Source organism: Carassius gibelio, chromosome B18 (genome assembly GCF_023724105.1).
Source record: "Carassius gibelio isolate Cgi1373 ecotype wild population from Czech Republic chromosome B18, carGib1.2-hapl.c, whole genome shotgun sequence".
Taxonomy (NCBI): Eukaryota; Metazoa; Chordata; class Actinopteri; order Cypriniformes; family Cyprinidae; genus Carassius; species Carassius gibelio.
In genome coordinates this window covers 5,953,413-5,972,625 of record NC_068413.1, presented here as the reverse complement: position 1 = coordinate 5,972,625, position 19,213 = coordinate 5,953,413, and the positions used below count along the sequence as shown (strand labels likewise).

General features: G+C 37.3%; 1 protein-coding gene across 6 annotated transcripts in view; it reads right to left on the bottom strand.

The window, feature by feature from the left end:
- Nucleotides 1–19,213, bottom strand: part of LOC127977903 (FYVE, RhoGEF and PH domain-containing protein 4) — a 43,966-nt gene that overhangs the window by 8,879 nt on the left and 15,874 nt on the right. For 5 of the 6 annotated variants that reach the window (XM_052583118.1, XM_052583121.1, XM_052583120.1 and 2 more), the window contains exons 3-5: nt 8,239–8,379; nt 6,113–6,275; nt 1,830–2,238 (exon numbers count right to left, since the gene is read on the bottom strand). In XM_052583118.1, the coding sequence (XP_052439078.1) occupies nt 1,830–2,238; nt 6,113–6,275; nt 8,239–8,379 (713 nt within the window). Of the gene's footprint in view, nt 1–1,829; nt 2,239–6,112; nt 6,276–8,238; nt 8,380–15,804; nt 15,911–19,213 lie in introns of those variants that run through there. The other variant, XM_052583123.1, reaches the window with a different exon arrangement.

Here is a 19,213-nt window from a genome sequence, read left to right as displayed (position 1 = left end):
GACAGAAAGAACTGCTCTCCTCCAGCCGTGACTCGGCTCCCATCGTTCATGTTTATGAGCCGTTCAAAAGAATCGGTTCGTTCGCGAACGTCACAACTCTAACAGCGATCTCATCTGACGTTTACTAAAAATTAACATTGTTCACGAGTCCCGGAGCTCGAGTCCGAGTCGAGTCTGAAGTCTTTCGAGGACGAGTCTCAAGTCGAGTCTGAAGTCACTGTTTGTGCGACTTAAGTCGCACTCGAGTCCGAGTCTCAAACTCGAGTCCCCATCTCTGCTACAAATACTCATTTGTAAACTCTTTTTATTACCATTTAGATGTAAAATGAGAATAATAAATAAAATAAATAAATAATAAAAACAAAATAATGCCATGATTACAAAAATATGGATAGTCTTCAAGCTAAATATAAATACACGTTTTTTCCTTTTATTTTTAGGTTGGAATATGACCTCTATTCCTTCGCCAGTTCTTCTTGGGGTACTATGAATAATTCAGATTGTCTAAAGTTCTGAGCTTTTGCCTCTTTTCAACTGAAATGACACAACACATTTGTCGAATTTGCTGAGAGGGAACTGTAACACTGTTGATGTGTCTCTGGTGTGAGACCCAGCTCAGCTCAGGGCTGAAGGGAAACAGAGCTCTGAACGTAAGGGTCAAATTCAGAGGTTAACTGCCACTCCACCTACAATTCTCACCTTCCCAGAACATTTCCACCCTCCTTTCTCTCTAACACACCCATACACAAGTGAACATCCACTGGCATACACTCGCTGCACAGTCTGTTAAAGCAACTTCCTGATGTACACTGCCCTAAAACAGTACTGCTATCTGCCTGTCAGCACTTTAAAGACACATGTCCAATCTCTTCTTATCAGAGCTCACATAAACAACCTTTGAACTATTTCAGACACCCTCCCCACTTAGCTGATGAAAGAACCGAGCTAACTTCCAATACATCCAGCCTTTGGCACAGCTGACTGCAATTCTAAAGAAGCGCATTAAGTCGAAACTTACCTCAGAGGACAGGAAATTAAAGGATGGACAAGAGGAAACAAGTTAGGCCAATAAAAGAGGGACTGGTGTGATAGAAGGTATGTGTTTTTGAGGCTTCACGCATGTTCACATTCACCGAAAATCTGGTCTTTTATCATTTATATTTCGTTTAAAAGAAATGGAAATGTAAAATAACACAAATGTAAGTATAGGAATTATATAGCGATCAAAAAATGTTAATCAAATACTATTATTCATTATAAAATAATTTAAAACAATAAAATTATCTAAATAACATTTTAATTAATCTTGATTTTAATTACTATGATTAACACAAATGGAAATAATTGAATTATGTCGTGGCCAAAAATGCTATTAATACAATTCATTTTGGTAATGTATAGCAGCTGTTTTTAAAAAGCAGTAATGCGCTCAATGCTTTGCTGTATTTTGGCCCTTTAGCCGTGACTATACTAACAACATAGAATGGCCTTGAGTGCATAAGTGTACCATAATGAAAGATTTTGTCATCAGACTACGGTCTACTTGACCCATATCTACAAGATTAAAAAAAAAATAACACAATACTAGAAGCATTAATCCATCTGCAATGCTTTTTTCAGAGGAAATGAAGGCCTGGTCTGTAAGGCTAATGTGAAGTCTGGTGGATGAGACGGCACATGGCTCAGCTGGGCCTGAGGTGTCAAATAACTGTGTGACAGTGTCACTAATGACTCCATGAACACACTCGCTCTCACACGGACAGACAAAATCTGAGCGGATCAGACAACACGCTCCTCACCAATCCTCTCCTATACCAAAACCATCTTACCTTCTGCTCTGGGACGCTGTTCATCACAACGTCATTCTGCTCCGGCGCTATCCTCTCCTCCTCTTCTGCCCGTTCTATGCGAGTGTGAGGTGGATCTACACAGTCCTCGTCCGTAATTTCCCTCTTAGCCACATCGGCGGCATCTCCGTTCAGCAGTCCCTTCCTGTCTGTCCTCACGGCTGAAACAGTGCCGTGCTTGATTCCGTCCATCTCCCGGTTCCTGTCCTGTTCTCTTTTCTGTAGGGCTAGAACCCCATTGGGGGGTTTGAGAGCATGGCGAGGGGTGTTCGCAGGAGAGCCGGGGTCTGTGGGCTGCTCCGTCTGTCTCTGGTAGATTTTGTGAGCCGGGCTGCAGTTAGATCTGCTGACCTGTTTCAGAGGAGCGCCCTCCCTCCGAATATCTGTGAGACTGTTGAGATAGAGAGAGAGAAGGTAGAGGAAGGTCACCTTCAGAGAACTCAAAAAACTGAAAGAGAAAGATGAGTTTTTTGTGTGAATGTGATGGCGTTAAAAGAAGTGTTGAACACTCCGTCCGCCCCTCTGTCTCGTGTGCGTTTGCAGGGGATGTGTGAATGAGCGGGTCATGGGAGGAGTGGAGGAAAAGAGGATAGGAGGAGGATGGGAGGAACAGGGAGGGTGAGGAGAGGTAGAACGTGGCTGCCCTACTTCAGGATACATGCCAACATGCAAGAACACACATTTACACACTCAAGAGAGCGAGACGGTCTTTCTCTTTGGAACAAAATGCTTTCGGGAACAGTGGGAGCAAACTATAAATTATGTAAGAGATCATGTACAGTGCACCCAGACTGTCTGGTCATTCTTTTATCACACTGGAGGGGGTTTATTTTATGATGATGACAGGATGACTGGACAGGATCCCACTTATTACACGGCTGCTTAATAACTGTATACTATACATAAGATCGGATCCATCAATTTGAGCTGATTTGACAAGAAAAATATTTTACTTTTCACGCACAAATAGAACATTTAATTGTATTAATCTGTTAGGAAGTGTCAATGAACATTAAGAATAATAAATGCTTTAGAATTATTTGAATTGTTAGTTCATGGTAACTAATGTAAATGTATTGCAAAGTGTTAATTTATAAAGTTCAAAAGCTGAGACTTTGTTCCTTAAAAAATATCATAAAATATCATTGCAACTCAAAATGATATAGCGTCACTTATGGTTCAGTCAGAATCAAGTATTCCAGAGCGCCATGTAATAATAAGAATACTTTTTTGACTGATGAACGATAAATAACAGAGATGCACAATATAGAAGACATTTAATATTTCATACCATAAAATTCATACCATTTTATATCATAACTGACATGATATTTTCAGTTTATAAATTCAAAAAATGTGTTCAATTCTAAACCCCAATTTAAGCTTGTATTTGTTTCTGTATAAGCATTTTACAAGAAAAATCAGGCATTAGAATATTACAATGTACAAAAGAGAAGATGAGTAATTGTTTAGCTTAAAATATGATACAGAAAAAAATAGGGGGAAAAATATGTCTTGATAACATTTGCTTCTTATTAAGATTAATACTGATATAAAAATTATACTGTTGGCAACATGGTCACTGATATATTGTGCATCCCTAATAAACATCAAAACTCCACTGTAAAAACACGATCAACTCATAACTTCACATAAGCGTGCATAAACCGAAACACAATTAAGCCACAATATAAGGCTTTGTGGTTCATGCACACACACACACACACACACACAGATATCCTGCACCTCCAGCTGTTTCCCTGTCTACGGTCCACCTGCCCTCTAGATCAGATAGCGTTTCCTGTGAGATAGAGAATAGAGATGTGGATCTGAGGGTACGGTGCACTACAGTGAACACTCCAGATTACAGACAGCTATTAATACACCGCTGAGCTCTGGACTGCGGAGACGGATTAATATGTGCTATCTAATATTTTGTTCAGTGCATGACTCAAAACATTTCAAATCTGTCCCGTGCAGAGAACAAAAGCCAAGTCTTTGTAACCTGGTATGATGAAACCGATTTACAAACAAGGTATTTCAGGAAAACAAAATTAAGCTATCAAATCAAGCCACACAAGTAGGGCGGTATGGATTTCATAGCTTTTGCCCATGAGGTTGTAACCCAACCCCCTGCAGTTGTCTGAGGTCACAGCTCTTCGGTCAGCATTCATAAATACGTCTTGGCCCAGGCCAGACAGCTGCAGGAGTTATCAGACCCTGGTTTACTCCATCAACTCGTGCACTCTTACTTGGCTACAGATGAATTCCTGCACAGATTCTGACCCACACACACACAACACAATGGCACTAGACCGGCAGGCATAACAGGATAAGGGCTTGCAGGGATTATTTGTGAGGAACCGGGGTTTTAATGGTCAGTCCATTTTGGTACTGTGGCCATATGGTTTCATATGACCCGACTACATGAAAAAATACTATAGTAAATACTACAGTGTTTTTGAACCATAATATAGTAAAGTACTTTGTTGTGGTAATTCTATAGTTGCTGTGGTAATATAACAACTAGTAATATAACCAAATTACTTTACTAAGTTTATATTTTAAATTATACTACAATACACTACAGTTCACTGTAGTAAAAACTAAGGTATACTACAGTATTTATTACAGTTTATCAGTTTTCTATAGTTAATACTACAGTTTGCTGTAGCAATCATTAAAAAGTGTTGTAAACACTATAATATATACAGTATAATACACTTTAGTATGGTTCAAAACACTACAGTATTTACTATAAATTACAATAGCATTTTTTCATGTGGGGATGCTGAGCTTCAGAGATGAAAGGAAAGAGTTGTATGCAGTAAAACAAATGCTTCACACTGAATTGATCATGGTTAAGGGGAGGTTGTGGTGTTTTAACCCATGTAACCATGGTTAAAACAGTAATGCACTTCCTCAAGTGGCTTATTTCTTAAAACAGCAGCAAAAGCAATGAGATCGAAGACACCAATGTTTAATAAATAACTCAATGCATTAACAATAAATCACAAAAAAAATGAAATACTTTTGGCAAAAATATAGTATATTGGGAATTTCATGTTACTTGATGAGACTTTCACAATTGTTCTGTTACCTCAAATTTTGAAAGTGCTGTATGCTTTTAAAACATAACCTATGAGTTTATGTGCTTGACAAATTAGACATATTTAGCAACTTTTATTTTTCAAACCGTTCAATGATTTAAAAATTCATGTTTGAAGTATGACAGTGTGTAATTTATGTTGTAGAACTAAATGTGAAAGTCTCTTCAAATAATGCGAACCACAGATCTTATTTTACTCTTAAAAACCCATTAGAAATTCCAGAGGGAGTCCATGGTGAATTAGCCTTCCAGGTCGGCCTACAAATTACGAACAGCTCTATTGGCAGCAGTAAAACATAAGGCATGAGCCATTATAAAGTATAAATCATTGCACTCTGTTGAATGACACCAGCTTTAAGTACTTTTAAAATAGATGCGTATGAAGTAACAGTGAAGAATAGATGGCTAGAGACACAAACTGATAAACCAGTCTTACCTCCTGTGTTGAAGTTTTATCACACAAAACAGCGAATGTCTAACACAAAACCAGTTCTTTTCACAATGCTTGAGAAACACTGAACAGAGCGTTAGAGTAAAAACTAGCTTCTGCTTTTTGATCTTCTTGTGCAATGTCAGAGCAGACATTCTTTTACAGTAATTTAATCACATTACACATCTGACTCTGATTTCACAGCATTTCTCTCTAAATCACACAAACAATTAAAAAAAATAATGATTTCTGCTTTTATTCACCAAAGTTCCATTAAATTGAACAAAAGTGTTACAAGTTTTCTACTCCATATATGCTGTTGTTTTGATTCTAAAATTTTTTTAGAATGCATCATGGATTCTACCAAAATATTAAGAAGAAAATCTGTGAGCATCAAATCAGCATATTAGAAATTATTTCCGAAGACATGTAATGCTGAAAATCCAGCTTTATCATCACAGGGATAAATACTGCAATAATATTTAATAATATTACTGTTTTTACTGTATTTTTGATTACATAAATGCATCCTTGGTGAGACGTCTTTTTAAAAAAAAATCATACTGACGCAAACATTTTTAGTGTACTAACGTGGAAACACATATTAAACTTTCAAGGTATATTTTTGCAAAAGCAAACAAGATCAATGAACTTATGTTAGTGAATTTCAGTATCTACAAATCCATGAACAGAGGAAAAAGAGGTAGATGTGGATCGCAAGTTTACCTGTTCTCCTCAAAGCGACTGATGAGGTTGGACACTATGCCCTTCCCTTTTGCCCCTCCTACTCCTCCTCCATCCATGTTGGGAGTGATGGGTGATGTTCCAGCAGTCAGAGGAAAGGAGACTTCTGTCACCGGACTCTGAAGGTGTTCTGGCTTAGGAGGCACTGCGGAAAAAGTCACAAAGAGGAAAGAGATTATGTTTGTATTTTAATGAAACAAAGACGGAATTTACTTTACCAGCGCCAGTGGAACAAGGTTCCACAATTGATAATGGGATGGTTCACCCAAAAAAGAAAAGTATGTTGTTAATTACTCACCCTAATGTTGTTCTAAACCCTTTAAGACCTTCATTCATCTTCAGAGCACAAATTAAGATATTTTTGATGAAATCCAAGAGCTTTCTGACCCTCCATACACAGCAAGGGAACTATCACGCTCAAGGACCAGAAATATAGTTAGGGCATCATTAAAAAGTCCATGTGACATCAGTGGTTCAACCTTAATTTTATGAAGATATGAGAAACTTTTTTTTTGTGCGCACAAAAAAACAAAAATAATGATTTTATTAAACAATTTCTTCTCTTTTGTGTCAGTCTTTGACACACATCGTCACGTTCACTACAGTGCCATGATGTGCATGTGCATTCCTATGCTTGCAACAAGACGTAGCCACTGATGTCTTTACTACGTTTCTGGGCCTGGGAACATTTCAGTTGTGTTGCTGTCTATGCAGGGTCAGAAAGCTCTCGGATTTCATCAAAAATAAAATATTTGTGTTCTGAAGACGAATGAAGGTCTTACAGGTTAGGAACTGCATGACGGAGTGTAATTAATGACAGAATTTTCTTTTTTGGGTGAACTATCCCTTTAAGTGTCTTGCTTAAGGCAAGCCCACCCTGAGCTTCACTGCACCTCTAACTGCATGTAAGGAAGTGTAAAACAAAGTGCCCAAATAGAACATGTACGTGGGAAAGCCCCCAATAGCGAAGTTATTTTAAGAAAGCACTTAGTTTATTGCAGGGAGGGCCAGCGTCCTGCAGAGTTTAGCTTTAAGTCCAATGAAACACACCTGAATCAGCTAATCGAGGTCTTCTTACTCAAAAGAAATTTCCAAGAAAGTGTGTTGGAGCTAAAGACCAAGGGAAGGACTGGATGTCCATGGTTTAGTGCTATTAAACTGGAAGCTGTAACAGTAGTCACAAGGTGGCAGTGTAGCTTTAGTATGTTGCAATGGAATCTGATAATACCCCGCAAGGTGAGATGAAGTGCATCTTGAAGCCAAACAGTCTGTCTCTACCTGCGGAGAGCAAATCACAGCTAATCTAAATCTGATGGGGTGGCGATATTGCAACGCTCACGGCTCCATCCAGTCTGTCCCGATATAAATAGTGGCCGCCCCTCTCATTTCATACATCTCTAATTCAGTAAGTGTGGTCTTTGAGGTTTATGTCAGTGGGCTTTTTGCCTTTAATTTTACATGAGAATACAGAGAGACATAAAAAAGGTTTCTATGAAGGAGGAACTCTGTTGAAGCATTCTGAAACCAACAATCATATATCTGCAGTCAACGTTCAGAATACGCAGAGCGATGTCATGGTAGAATTTTAGGATCTGAGCTGACCGCTTTTTTTTTTCTTAAAAAAAAAAAAGCAAAAGAACTTTACAAATGTTATACTATAAACTCTAAACTGTTACTCTTATCACTAGGAAATCATTCACATTTTTCAAACAAGACAGACAATCTGCTTAGTGATCGAGTACAAGGGTTCAAGGACGCTTTACTGTAAAGGGAAAGACAAGTTTGTGTGCAAAATAAGGCTCTAGAAATAGGTTTAATGATGATGTCATAGAAGAACCATTTTGGAGTTCTCCAAAGTATACAGTTCTTAAAAGAACCACTTTCTTAGTGTGAATTTTTTTTTTTTTTTATAATCTAACCAACCTTTTTACCACTGTAAGAAACCTTTTGAGCAACTGGAAGGTTCCAGGGATATTAAAAGGTTCTTCATGGAATCATAGATGGCATAAAGTCAGTTTAGCATGTACTTCTAGTAATTATTTAGCATGTACTTCTGTGTAAATATGGAAGGAGTTATGTGTGTGCATACTGTGCTCATATCTCCATACCTTGTGGTTTGGGATGCAGAAGTGGCCGTCGACCTGAAACTCTTCCATTTACTCCAGTAAGGCTCTTATTGCTGAATCTGCATCCACGGCTCAGCTTCTCATTGTGACGGCCTTGCTCATCAGGACTGTGGCTACCAACGGCTGCAGAGGAGAAAAGGAGGAGGGGAATAAAGTGGTTTCAAAAGCAGATTGTTTTATCGAATTGCTTGAAAGCCATACGGTGTGCAAACTTCAGTTGAGTAGCGAGAACACTCTGTGCAGAAGTGAAATGCAAGAGGTTTGTGTTTTTGTGCTTCTGATATCAGTCAGGGCTGATATAAAAGTGCCCTTGAAACTCAAATGACTTAAACTTGAAACGAGGACTAAAAATAACCTCAAGTTCCTCTGGTCGGTTACGGAACAAAGTGTGACAGATTGTTTGGATGATCAATATTCAACCAATGAGGAAGCTTTTTTGTTCACCTCAACCAAAAAATGTTTCCTGAAAAACAGCTTTGGCAAATACTGTGAGGCATGCACGTATCTGTCAACAATCACATCTGACCTTGGAAAGGTCAGATCTTAAAATGACAGAACTGAATTTTTCAAGTGCAACAGTGATCCATCTTAGATGTGAAAAAAAAAGAAAACTGCATGAAAATGATCTTGGTTCCCACGTTGTATAGGGAAAAACTGCAAACTTTCCAAAACAACAAGAACCAAATATCAATAGGCTATTTTTACTGCAGAAATTAGACTAGCTCTCATAAGCAACAAATACTTTGGAAAAAAGAAAAAGAAAAAAAAAAGTATAACACACTACGTTTTTATTAATATTTATCAACATCAAGTCAAGATAAAATGGCTTTTCTTTTGCAAGAAAAAGACTGGATTGCAAAAAGTTTCCTTGGCAGGTTTTTGGAGAAAGGGTTAAAAAAAAATAAGAGGTCATGCAAATAGTAAAGTCATTTTAGAAGTGGAGCAAATAGTTACTTGTTAATGAAAGATTTTGATTTTAAGAAACTGTAGCATGTTAACGAACATTCCCCTTTTGTTTTCTTAATGTATTTTTATGTGAAGTGGGTGATTTAATCTTTAATGTTACATTCCAGCATGAAGCCAGACAAAAAGGAAGTTTTCAAAGCAAATGCAAGTATGCAGTCTCTATTAGCTAACACTATTTGCCTGTGTGGTGACGTCAACAGATTAGGAAATGTTAAATTATTACATTTTGATGACTAAATATAATTAACAAATGACATGCATTGATAAAAATTACATGCACATAAATCATTCACAATAAGATGAGGAATGTTTATTGAGGCATTAAATTATATTGCTGGCATTAAACAAAGCGTGTATAATGTACCGTTCAGTCATATTACTATGAATGGGAGAAACTGCAACACTCAATACAGTTGAATGAGTCTCTCTCTCTTAACAGCCAATCACCAATTAGTATTGGCAGAAGTCTTGGCATCACTACAGCTGCATAGATGCAGCCCACAGAAACAATCAGTGTCCTGATGCACGCTTGTGACCGTTCATGCGGATTGACTTGATACGAACCTGAAATATTTTTAACTATGTTTGAACATATGGCCAACATTTATATAGGACAGCTCATGTCCGATTTTGTTGCCGATTCAAAATATTTTAAATGTGAGTTTGATGAGAAGTTTTTGACATTCGGTATTTCCCCAATTAGTAAGGCACAGCAGGCCTGACATAGCTCCCCGAAGGAGTTGCAAATATGGCCACTGACATTCCTCTAAAAGGACTGTGCTCTACCATAAATCATAAAATAAAACAAATGCATAAAGTTTGCAGACTGCCATTGCAAGAACTGGCTACTATGACATCTTTTTTGCACATTAGAGTCAACATACACCACAGTCATAACACACATTAAGTCTATGTAGGTCCACACATCCACTTAAGTCAATGTAGGTGCAATCCTGGTTTAGATTCCTATTTAGATTCCAACGATATCGTTCCTGTGTTTCGTTATCGTTATAGTGGTGTGGACTTCCCTCTTCTCATACAATTAAGGCCTGTTCACAAGAAGAACTATAAAGATAATGATAATAGCATCCACACCAACATGATAACATAAAGTTAACCTCTCCGAAATTTCTTAAGCTCACTTGTAGACTCATAACCAGAACACTGATACGTTTTCAAAAGTTTCACTTTGAGTCCATAAACGTACAATACACAAGTACATAAGACATTACTGTATGTCATTTTGTAAGTCTGGAGCTCCTTTTCTGAGAATTCCTTATTTGTGTGCAATGAACAGGACACACAAGTCTGTCACTTTCCTCTGTACACCATCTTGTTACAGGCACTCGATGCAAATGATGTCTTGCCCATGTCTTCTTAAATCAGAGCATGGGGATGTTAATGCATTAGGGAGCACAAAGAGAGGCTTTCTATGGCCTTCCCAGCTTCATCTGGCCCCCTTTTCTTCACCGCAAACATCTTAGGCCAATACGCTGCATGGGACTGTCCATGTCTGAGGATGAATGATGTTGTTGTGCTCGAAGTAAATATACAGTGGTGGTGATGGTGTCACGATAGCTTCATGTGTGATTGGTCCATTCATCTCAGTTCTGGCTCAGTTTGTAGCCAGGATTGAAACAAGCTTTCTTTTACGGACCAGAAAATGCCTTTCAATGCCTGCATTTCACGTATATCAGAACATTTCGGTCTAAAATAAATATTTTTGTAATATCCTCAAGGCCATCTAACACTTTCGTAGAATTTGTATTTATTGCCTGTGTGTGCATAATTACTTTTTTGGTATATGAACAAACCCATAAGTTTATGTGTTAACCTATGTCCCCTAGCAACCATCTAAAGCACCATAACACTAACACCACTAAGGTTTTGCATTTATTTATACAGTTTTAATATAAAAATGCATAAAAGCGTTTTCACACATTCAGTCTTATCAGTACGTTCATCAACATTTTCTATCTAGAGGCACTGTGTGATGAGGGCCAGCTGTCAAAATGAAGAAGTTGCAACATTAACGGAAAATATCTGATGCTATATGAAAAACACTGTACATGAACAAAGTTATATGATTGACTCTAACATAAGAAGTATGCTGTCAAACTGTTTGAAACCAAGCTCTAAAGCACGCCCTTTAGTTTTACACCTGTCACACAGGGCTTGAAAATTATAATTACCTATGCTGTGGAAAGAAATGCCATCAAACTGGATAAATGCTGAAAAGAAAAGCTTTTCTTTATTCGGGCAAATGTAGAAATTATTCAAAAGATTACTGGTAGAGATAAAGATTTTCTTAGTAAAATCAGTCCATGTCTTACTGAAATACTTCAACTATCAGTTGTGTAATTTCAAGTGTTGTTATCTCACACAAGACAAATTACTAGGATGTTTAACCTTTATACCAATGGGTTTTCCGCTAAGTGTTGTAGTGGCCAATTCCGTGAAAAAGCGACAGTGTTTAAATTTTGGAGACTTGTGAATGGTATAGGAATAAAAGATGGAAAGCTGCTGCAGATGTGGTAAATATACCTGAAAAGTCAGTTTGTCAAACTTGCATTTAAAATTGCATTGATGTGTGAACGGTTATTTGTCTACCCTAATGTGTTTGTGTAAGCATACTGCATCTGCCTAACAAAACAACGGAAACATCCTCAGGTGAACAACGTGCCTCATGGCATGGCCTTGCTCAGACCATATAACTGGCCTCTGAGTTACCATGGCAACTTCTTCCCCAAATCCTCTAGCAGATGAAATCGAAACATTGCACATCATAACAGAGAAACACATGCGTGCAGATCCATTAAAAAAATCTCGCTGGGTTTTTGCAGCTATAATTAGGGTTAATTCACTTTTGAATTTGCGGCAGTTTGGCGTAATTTGCTTGAAGGCAACAACAAAATACAACCTATACGGAATATAAAACAGAACGTTTATTAACAAAACAAATAAAATATGCTATAGGGTAGGCTCTGTCTATTATAAAATAACAAACAACTTGCATGAAGTTTAAATAGGTACGTAGAACGTTTATAAGCAAAAAGGCATACACATGGACATCAAATAATATAAATAAATGACAAACTTTAAATAAAGTAAAAATCAGCATACAAATTGTGGATTCAATAAAATAAGAAACAAATTAAAAAATAAAAAAAAAGTGCAAAATCACCTTAGGTGCTTTTGCATTTAATTTCTAAAACAAATCATCCGTCATCGTCCTATCTGTCTCACATCACTCTTGTTGTCAGTCAGCTCGACTCCATGGATAAATGAAATCACATGAAATCTACGGCACCCTGCATTGAGCAGCCACGTTCAGTTTTTAATTGTAGTGCCTGTTCTTTTACTTTCCCTGGAGGGCCAAAGCCCTGCATTGTTTAGCTCCAACCCTAATTAAATACACCTGATCCAGCTAATCAGGTCATTCAGGCTTTTTTGAAAAATACATGCTATTGGAGCAGAACTAAACTCTGCAGGGGTGTGGTCCTCCAGGAAGTGTGACCCTCCGATGTAGAATTATTTATAGTGATGATGATCCAATCATCTATTTGAGTGGTGGAGGCAGGCTTTTTTATTTTATTTTTTTACAGAGCAAGCCTGATTTTGTGAGCTGTATGCGATGCAGCATTACACTAGGTATACACTCTGTTTGCAGTGCGTTTGCAGTCCATGTGCGGTACTTCACACAAGACTCTGCTCCTGATCTGTTTACCACTAACACATTTATCCATTATTTTGATTTCAAATCCAACATTTTAACTGTTTTTTTACACAATACTGTAATACAGTCTTTCATAGAAGTGTTTAAACGCAATAAGTATAAGAAACTTAGGAGCGCTGAATGGTTTAAACACTGGCAAGAATTAAAAAGAAATGCAATTTATAAACTTGCATGTAGGCCTATTAACAGTTTAGCAGGAAAAATGTCATGATTGTCTGTGGTTTAGATTCCGGTTCATTTTGTATACATGCCAAACAGTTTAAGAACAATCATACTACGATTGATGAAAAATTATAAGTTCACAGATACAAGTTTATTTCAGTTGTGGCACTCAAATGACAACAACTAATAAGCTACAGCACAACGAACTGAAATTATTTTATACAACTACTTGAAGTTTGGCTTTATCTATTAAACAAAGAATGCCTGCAATCCTTCATTGATGGCTGCAGAAAATGTGCAAATAAATACATTGTTACAAAATTATGAACAAATGTAGTTTAGGCTTAAGTTTGCGCAATGCTGAAAATGTATTTACTTTTCTTATTTATTCTGTTAAATCTGCTGAGATTCTTAAGAGCGTGATCAAAAATTCTCAGTTCCACAAGCATGTCCAGGAACCTCATGAATATTCATGTATGCTCCGCCTACAGAAACTGAAAATTTTAGAAACCAAAAATCACATAACACCTGTGCGCGAACTGGTTGAACAAGTTCTCTAAATCAGATTGAATCGTTTGAAGCGGATTGCTTCTCCAGTAAGCAGTAATCCACAAAATGATTCACTCCTTCTGAGTCTAAATAAATCAATATCCCGGAGTAATTCATTTACACAAACAGCACACTGACTGAACTGCTGTGAAGAGAGAACTGAAGATGAACATGAGCAGAGCAGCTTGTGTGCATCGAGCTGGATAACGAACGTACACGGCCACTGCTGGAGTGGTTCGCTTTCTTGAGTCAAGAACCGGTTGCATCGGTTTTCTTATCACTGGTACACTCACTCGAGAACCATTTTTTTGGATGCGTCCAATTTGAGAACCGATGAGCTGATGATACTGCAGATGTGTGTACATTTTCAAGGATGAAAAGCATGTTATCCGAGTATATATATTTTTTAGATTAATGTACCTAATCTGTGTTCTTTGTTCATTTGAAGATTCTGTTAGGTTATAGGCCAAAGGGGTTTGTCAGGGATGTTGGACCATAATTAAGTGTTTAATAGGAATAAGAGATGATTTATGAAATACTAGTACTGTAATTATCGTTAACCATGACATTTACAAATTGAGTGTGTAGTAAATAGAACAGGTGAGCAAGAGTATAGCAGCTAATGATATACTGAACGTGCATGCAGCGTGTCGGTTAGAGCGGTTCTCGTTCTCCAGTAAAGAACCAGTTGGATCACAGAGAACCGTTTCTTTCGGACATGTCCAACATAAGAACCGATGAGCTGAAGATATTGCGCATGCATGATTCAGCGTGAAGCTACTGAACGGCAATCTGGCAAAACGTAAGTTTATTTAATAACAAATAAATTGCAATGGGTAATGTATAGCAAGTGGATTATGATTTCTGTGCTGATGACAACTAATTTATACACTTTATATATTCAAGACCGGTTTCTTGAACCAGTTCATTGAAAAGAACTGTCCGAAAGAACCGGTTCTTACAAAAGAATCAGAATTTCTATCACTATCTAACAGCAGGCATGTCATTATGAGATCGGTTTATGAGATCGGTCTTTATAGAGAATGCTGATCAAACATCCCAAAGTGATTATCGGCCGATACTGTTCGGTAGCCGATCAATTGTAGCACCCCTAACAATAATTGCTGCTAAATTATTTGCATGGGAAAAAGCTCAAATGTTCTACATTCTTAGAGTCTAAAACACAGGCGTGTGCCAACTTTAGCATTCCTGGCTAAGTACTGAAAAGAGAAAAAAAAAAAGTCTGTGGTTTGACCTGACTTATACAGAGAGCCCAGTTCAAGATTATGGCTTAAATCAGATCAACATCTGAGTTTAATAACAGCAGTTTGTTCCAGTAAAAAAAGAATGTCTAACCTTTGGTCACTACAACCATTCCAGATGTGTTTATATTTCTGTACATGTGAATTTGACACAAAATCCAGTTACAAAATAATACATCAACCTTAATTTGAATAGTACAGTTTTCAGTTTATGGGAAAACCACCATACTGTATATTTGAATATAGCTACACTTTGGTACTGTACTGTCAATAAAAAACCTTGTGGGAAAGTACCAACCAATACAGAACAGATAAAAACAGCTCATTTAGTTTGCAAAATGTGGTGGGAACTGACCATTAGGAGTATGATTAGTTAGCAAACGTTTTCAGAGCTTGTCATGCAACAGAGGAACAAAGATATATAAACATGAAGGAAGTTAGAAAATGCACATATGTTAAATCCATTTCCTTTAACATGCAACATGGTGCCAGAAAATAAAAGCAAACTAACAAGACTGCTTGAACTTGTTCATACATGTTGACATCAAACCGTTGAGAAATTAAAAAATAAAACTGGCATGGGTACAAAATCAGACAAATTCTTAAAATAGCAAAATATCATATGAAATACTCACTAATGCATTCTGATCGCAATTATAAAACAACCCTCCACTTTCAAAGTAACCACTGTCACAGAGAAGAAGGAATAACTAATTCGTGTGACAATACATAAAAGCTCTTCCAGCTTCCTCCACTAATGTTCTGTTGCCAAGTTTAATAATACAATCACATCTAAACATACCAAGTTAACCAATAAAAAGCAGACTAGCAGTTGTGAGCAGTGTGATCATTGACAAGCCAAAGTAATCTTACCGTCTGTCCGTTAAAATAAGGACAAATAATCTCAGGACAAAGGAGGCAAAAACAAGAGCAGTTTTCTTCATTCAAGCCTTCCGGTCCTATAAACCACAGACTGAAACTCCCCAACAAATACACGAGGAAACAGTCCCTCCCTCCAAATTCTCACACGAACACGCACACACACACACACTGCACATTCAAGCCAAAAACAGGTGAAGGCCACATTCATTGTGTATAAAATCCACTAGATGTTACAATGTACAGTACATACATAGTACTGTGTGACACATTATGACAGATTCTGCACCTCCAAATGAGAAATTCATGATTGTCTTTTTATATATGTCCAACACTGTCATAACCAAGAGTCTGCTAAATATTATTTTGTAGTAAATATATTAAAATGCCACTATTATGCCTTTTCGACAATAACCTTTCATGCAGTGTGTCATGTAGCTCTATGTGCACATAAATTATCTGCAAAGTTGTGAAGCCGAAAAAAAAAAAAAAAAAAAAATGTCGTCTCACAATTGCCAAAACGAATCATCAGGAATTTGAATCTTATTCTGTTATGGCTCTACATCACGAAGTTACACATTTGCATAATGACCGCCCATTTTTAAGCTTGCCAACTTGCCTGCCCACAGACACAGTCAAATGTATATGTGGTTAACATCATGTCGAGAAGACGCTGTATCCTACGCTGTGAGAGTAAACTTGTTCGATCACATCTCATAATTACCACAAACTTGTCAACACTTGACACTTACCACTGAGAAGTGTCCTGCTCCAGTCGTGCTTGTGAATCAGTCCCTTGTCTATCAACCACTTCATCTGATTCTTCATTAAACTCCGGCTCGAGGTGGTAAGCTACAATCCATACAATCTTTTCTATATATTGATAAGTCTCCAGGGCTGTCATTCTGTCATAGCAATTGGCATTTAATTTCCGATAAACCAATCCACAGCCCTAGAGGTCCTCTCTGAACCAATCACAAAGGACTGCCGCATCTGACCAATCACAGCAGTGAGGGCTCACGGGAAGGAGGGGTTTAGAGAGACTTGATTCTTTGAACTGCTTTGCACGAGTCGTTTATGAATAATTTAGGAATGAGGTCAAATTAAAGCTATTTTCTGAGAAAACTAACGTTTTTGGACCTTGTATGCATGTAAACCTGTTTTAGGAGACGCATGAAAGAATATTAGTAACCTTTAAAATGGCATAATAAGGGCACTTAAAAAAATATATATATATAAAAAAAATAAAAACAATGGATTTTAGTCATTATGAACAACATATGAATTTTACGTGGAAGAAAACAAGGCTGTGAGAGTCATTCTTTATAATGGCCTGCACTGTTAAAAGGTCAGAGATCAGACGTCATTTTCAAAACCGTTCTGTAGAGTTTTTGTCTACTGAAAAGTTTTCTGGAAAGCTGAACAATTGGCATGTTGTTAAAAAGCAGTACAATCCACTGAACGCATTGTACTTCTATTTCTCACAACCTCATTTTCATTCCTGTAAAAAAAAAAAAAAAAGAAATAACGTGGCCTGTGGTGCCCTTTGAACAGCCTCTAGCAGCATCAGTCTCATTTCAATCCCTCTTGGCACACAAACACTCTCACGTTACAAAAACCTGGGCAGAAAATTGTAATAGACACAGGATAAAGACGCTAAAATTAAATGGAGCTCTTACTCGAGGGGCACCAATTGAATGGCAACCATTCAAGGGTGGGAAATGATAAATGGACACACACACACACACACACACACACACACACACACACACACACACACACACACACACACACACACACACACACACACACACACACACACACACACACACACACACACACACACACACACACACACACACACACACACACAGTAGTCTTGAACATGTAAACTGCATGCAAAGCCACACCTTACCAGTTTATTAAACTGTTTACCAGATTCCACTGCAAATCTGATTTACTTTAATCTCATTTTCGACACTGAGTGCAGACAGAGAAGAGACCGGAGCACCTGGTGTTGCACAACCATCTTGACACATCTCAGACCTGACGCTTGGGTAAATACTGATGTCCTATCTGTTGCATGCAGTTAATGAAGTCAAATTTTCATATTCTGCTTGGATCCCTTCCAGTGTCAATTTAAAGCTACTTTTAGCGTTTCCAATTTGGAGGCTCACAGACATGAGATCTGAACATCAACCTGCCATAGCAACAGTATCTAAAACAAACACTCAAGAATTGTCAGTGTATAACCTATGATGTCATGACCTAGGCAGGTCAGGTGGGAATTTTCTGCTTTACTGTTCAAAGAAAAAACTTTTCAGTTTTTTTTTCAGTTTGTCAGAGAACAACATTTATTTGAAACCGAAAACGTAAATGCATCCTTGGTGAACATCTAGCCTATATTAAAAAAAAAAAAAAAAAAGTCTATATCAGATATAGTATGTGACCAAAACCACACCATTAACCATCTGGTTATAAGGTTAAGTTATCAGATCACAAAAAAGGTGAAGTTCTCATATAATCAGTTCAGTGATATCGCTTACATTTGGCATTATCGTAAGTCTACAATTAAAATAAGTTCAGTACGGCATTCCTGCCTCGCTTGACAAGTCTGACCAGTACAACTACTGTAAAATCTTGTCACCACAGACTTCCATTTCTATTCTCATATAAGCTCTGGAGAACAAAAGCTTTCTAGGTAATATTGATCTGAAAAATGAAAACAAACTTTGTGAAGTCGACGAGGCCTTTGTTTAGACACTGCACAATCTGTATTCTTGTTTTTGAATTTTAGTTGGTATTTATTGAACACTTTTTACCAAAGCGATAAAAGCAATTTCTTCCATTTTAAAGTATTTCTTTTTTTGTTTTGTTTTAGAAATCACAAGAAAAATTAGATTTTGTAAATTGAATGGCTTCCATTCATGTGGTATTTGCGCTGGATAGCTCACCGTTTAAATTCATTGGTCCAGTGATCGTTCCCAACATAACTGTACATTAAACATCTAATATGGTTTCATATAACTACAAAATTCTCCAAATTGGTCTTCATGTTAACCTTCTTCCATTATTCAAAAAACACAAAAGAATGCATAGAAAACAGAACAATGTTGGGTGAAAACGAGGGTGATCAGACTAAAATCTGAGGTTGATGGATTACTGACAACATTGCATGTTCAATGCATGTTTAACTGTGGCTCAGTCATGCATATTCATTCCCATAAGCCTTAAAACTATTATCACATAACATAACAAAGGTATATCTTACAGCGGATCATAAATAATTTCTTTAAGGAACATATTAAATCTGACACACCATACATATATCAACAATTCCAGTAAATGGTAGACTCCCAATGATCAGAGCAGAGTTTCAGAGTCTTACCAAATGGAGAAAGGA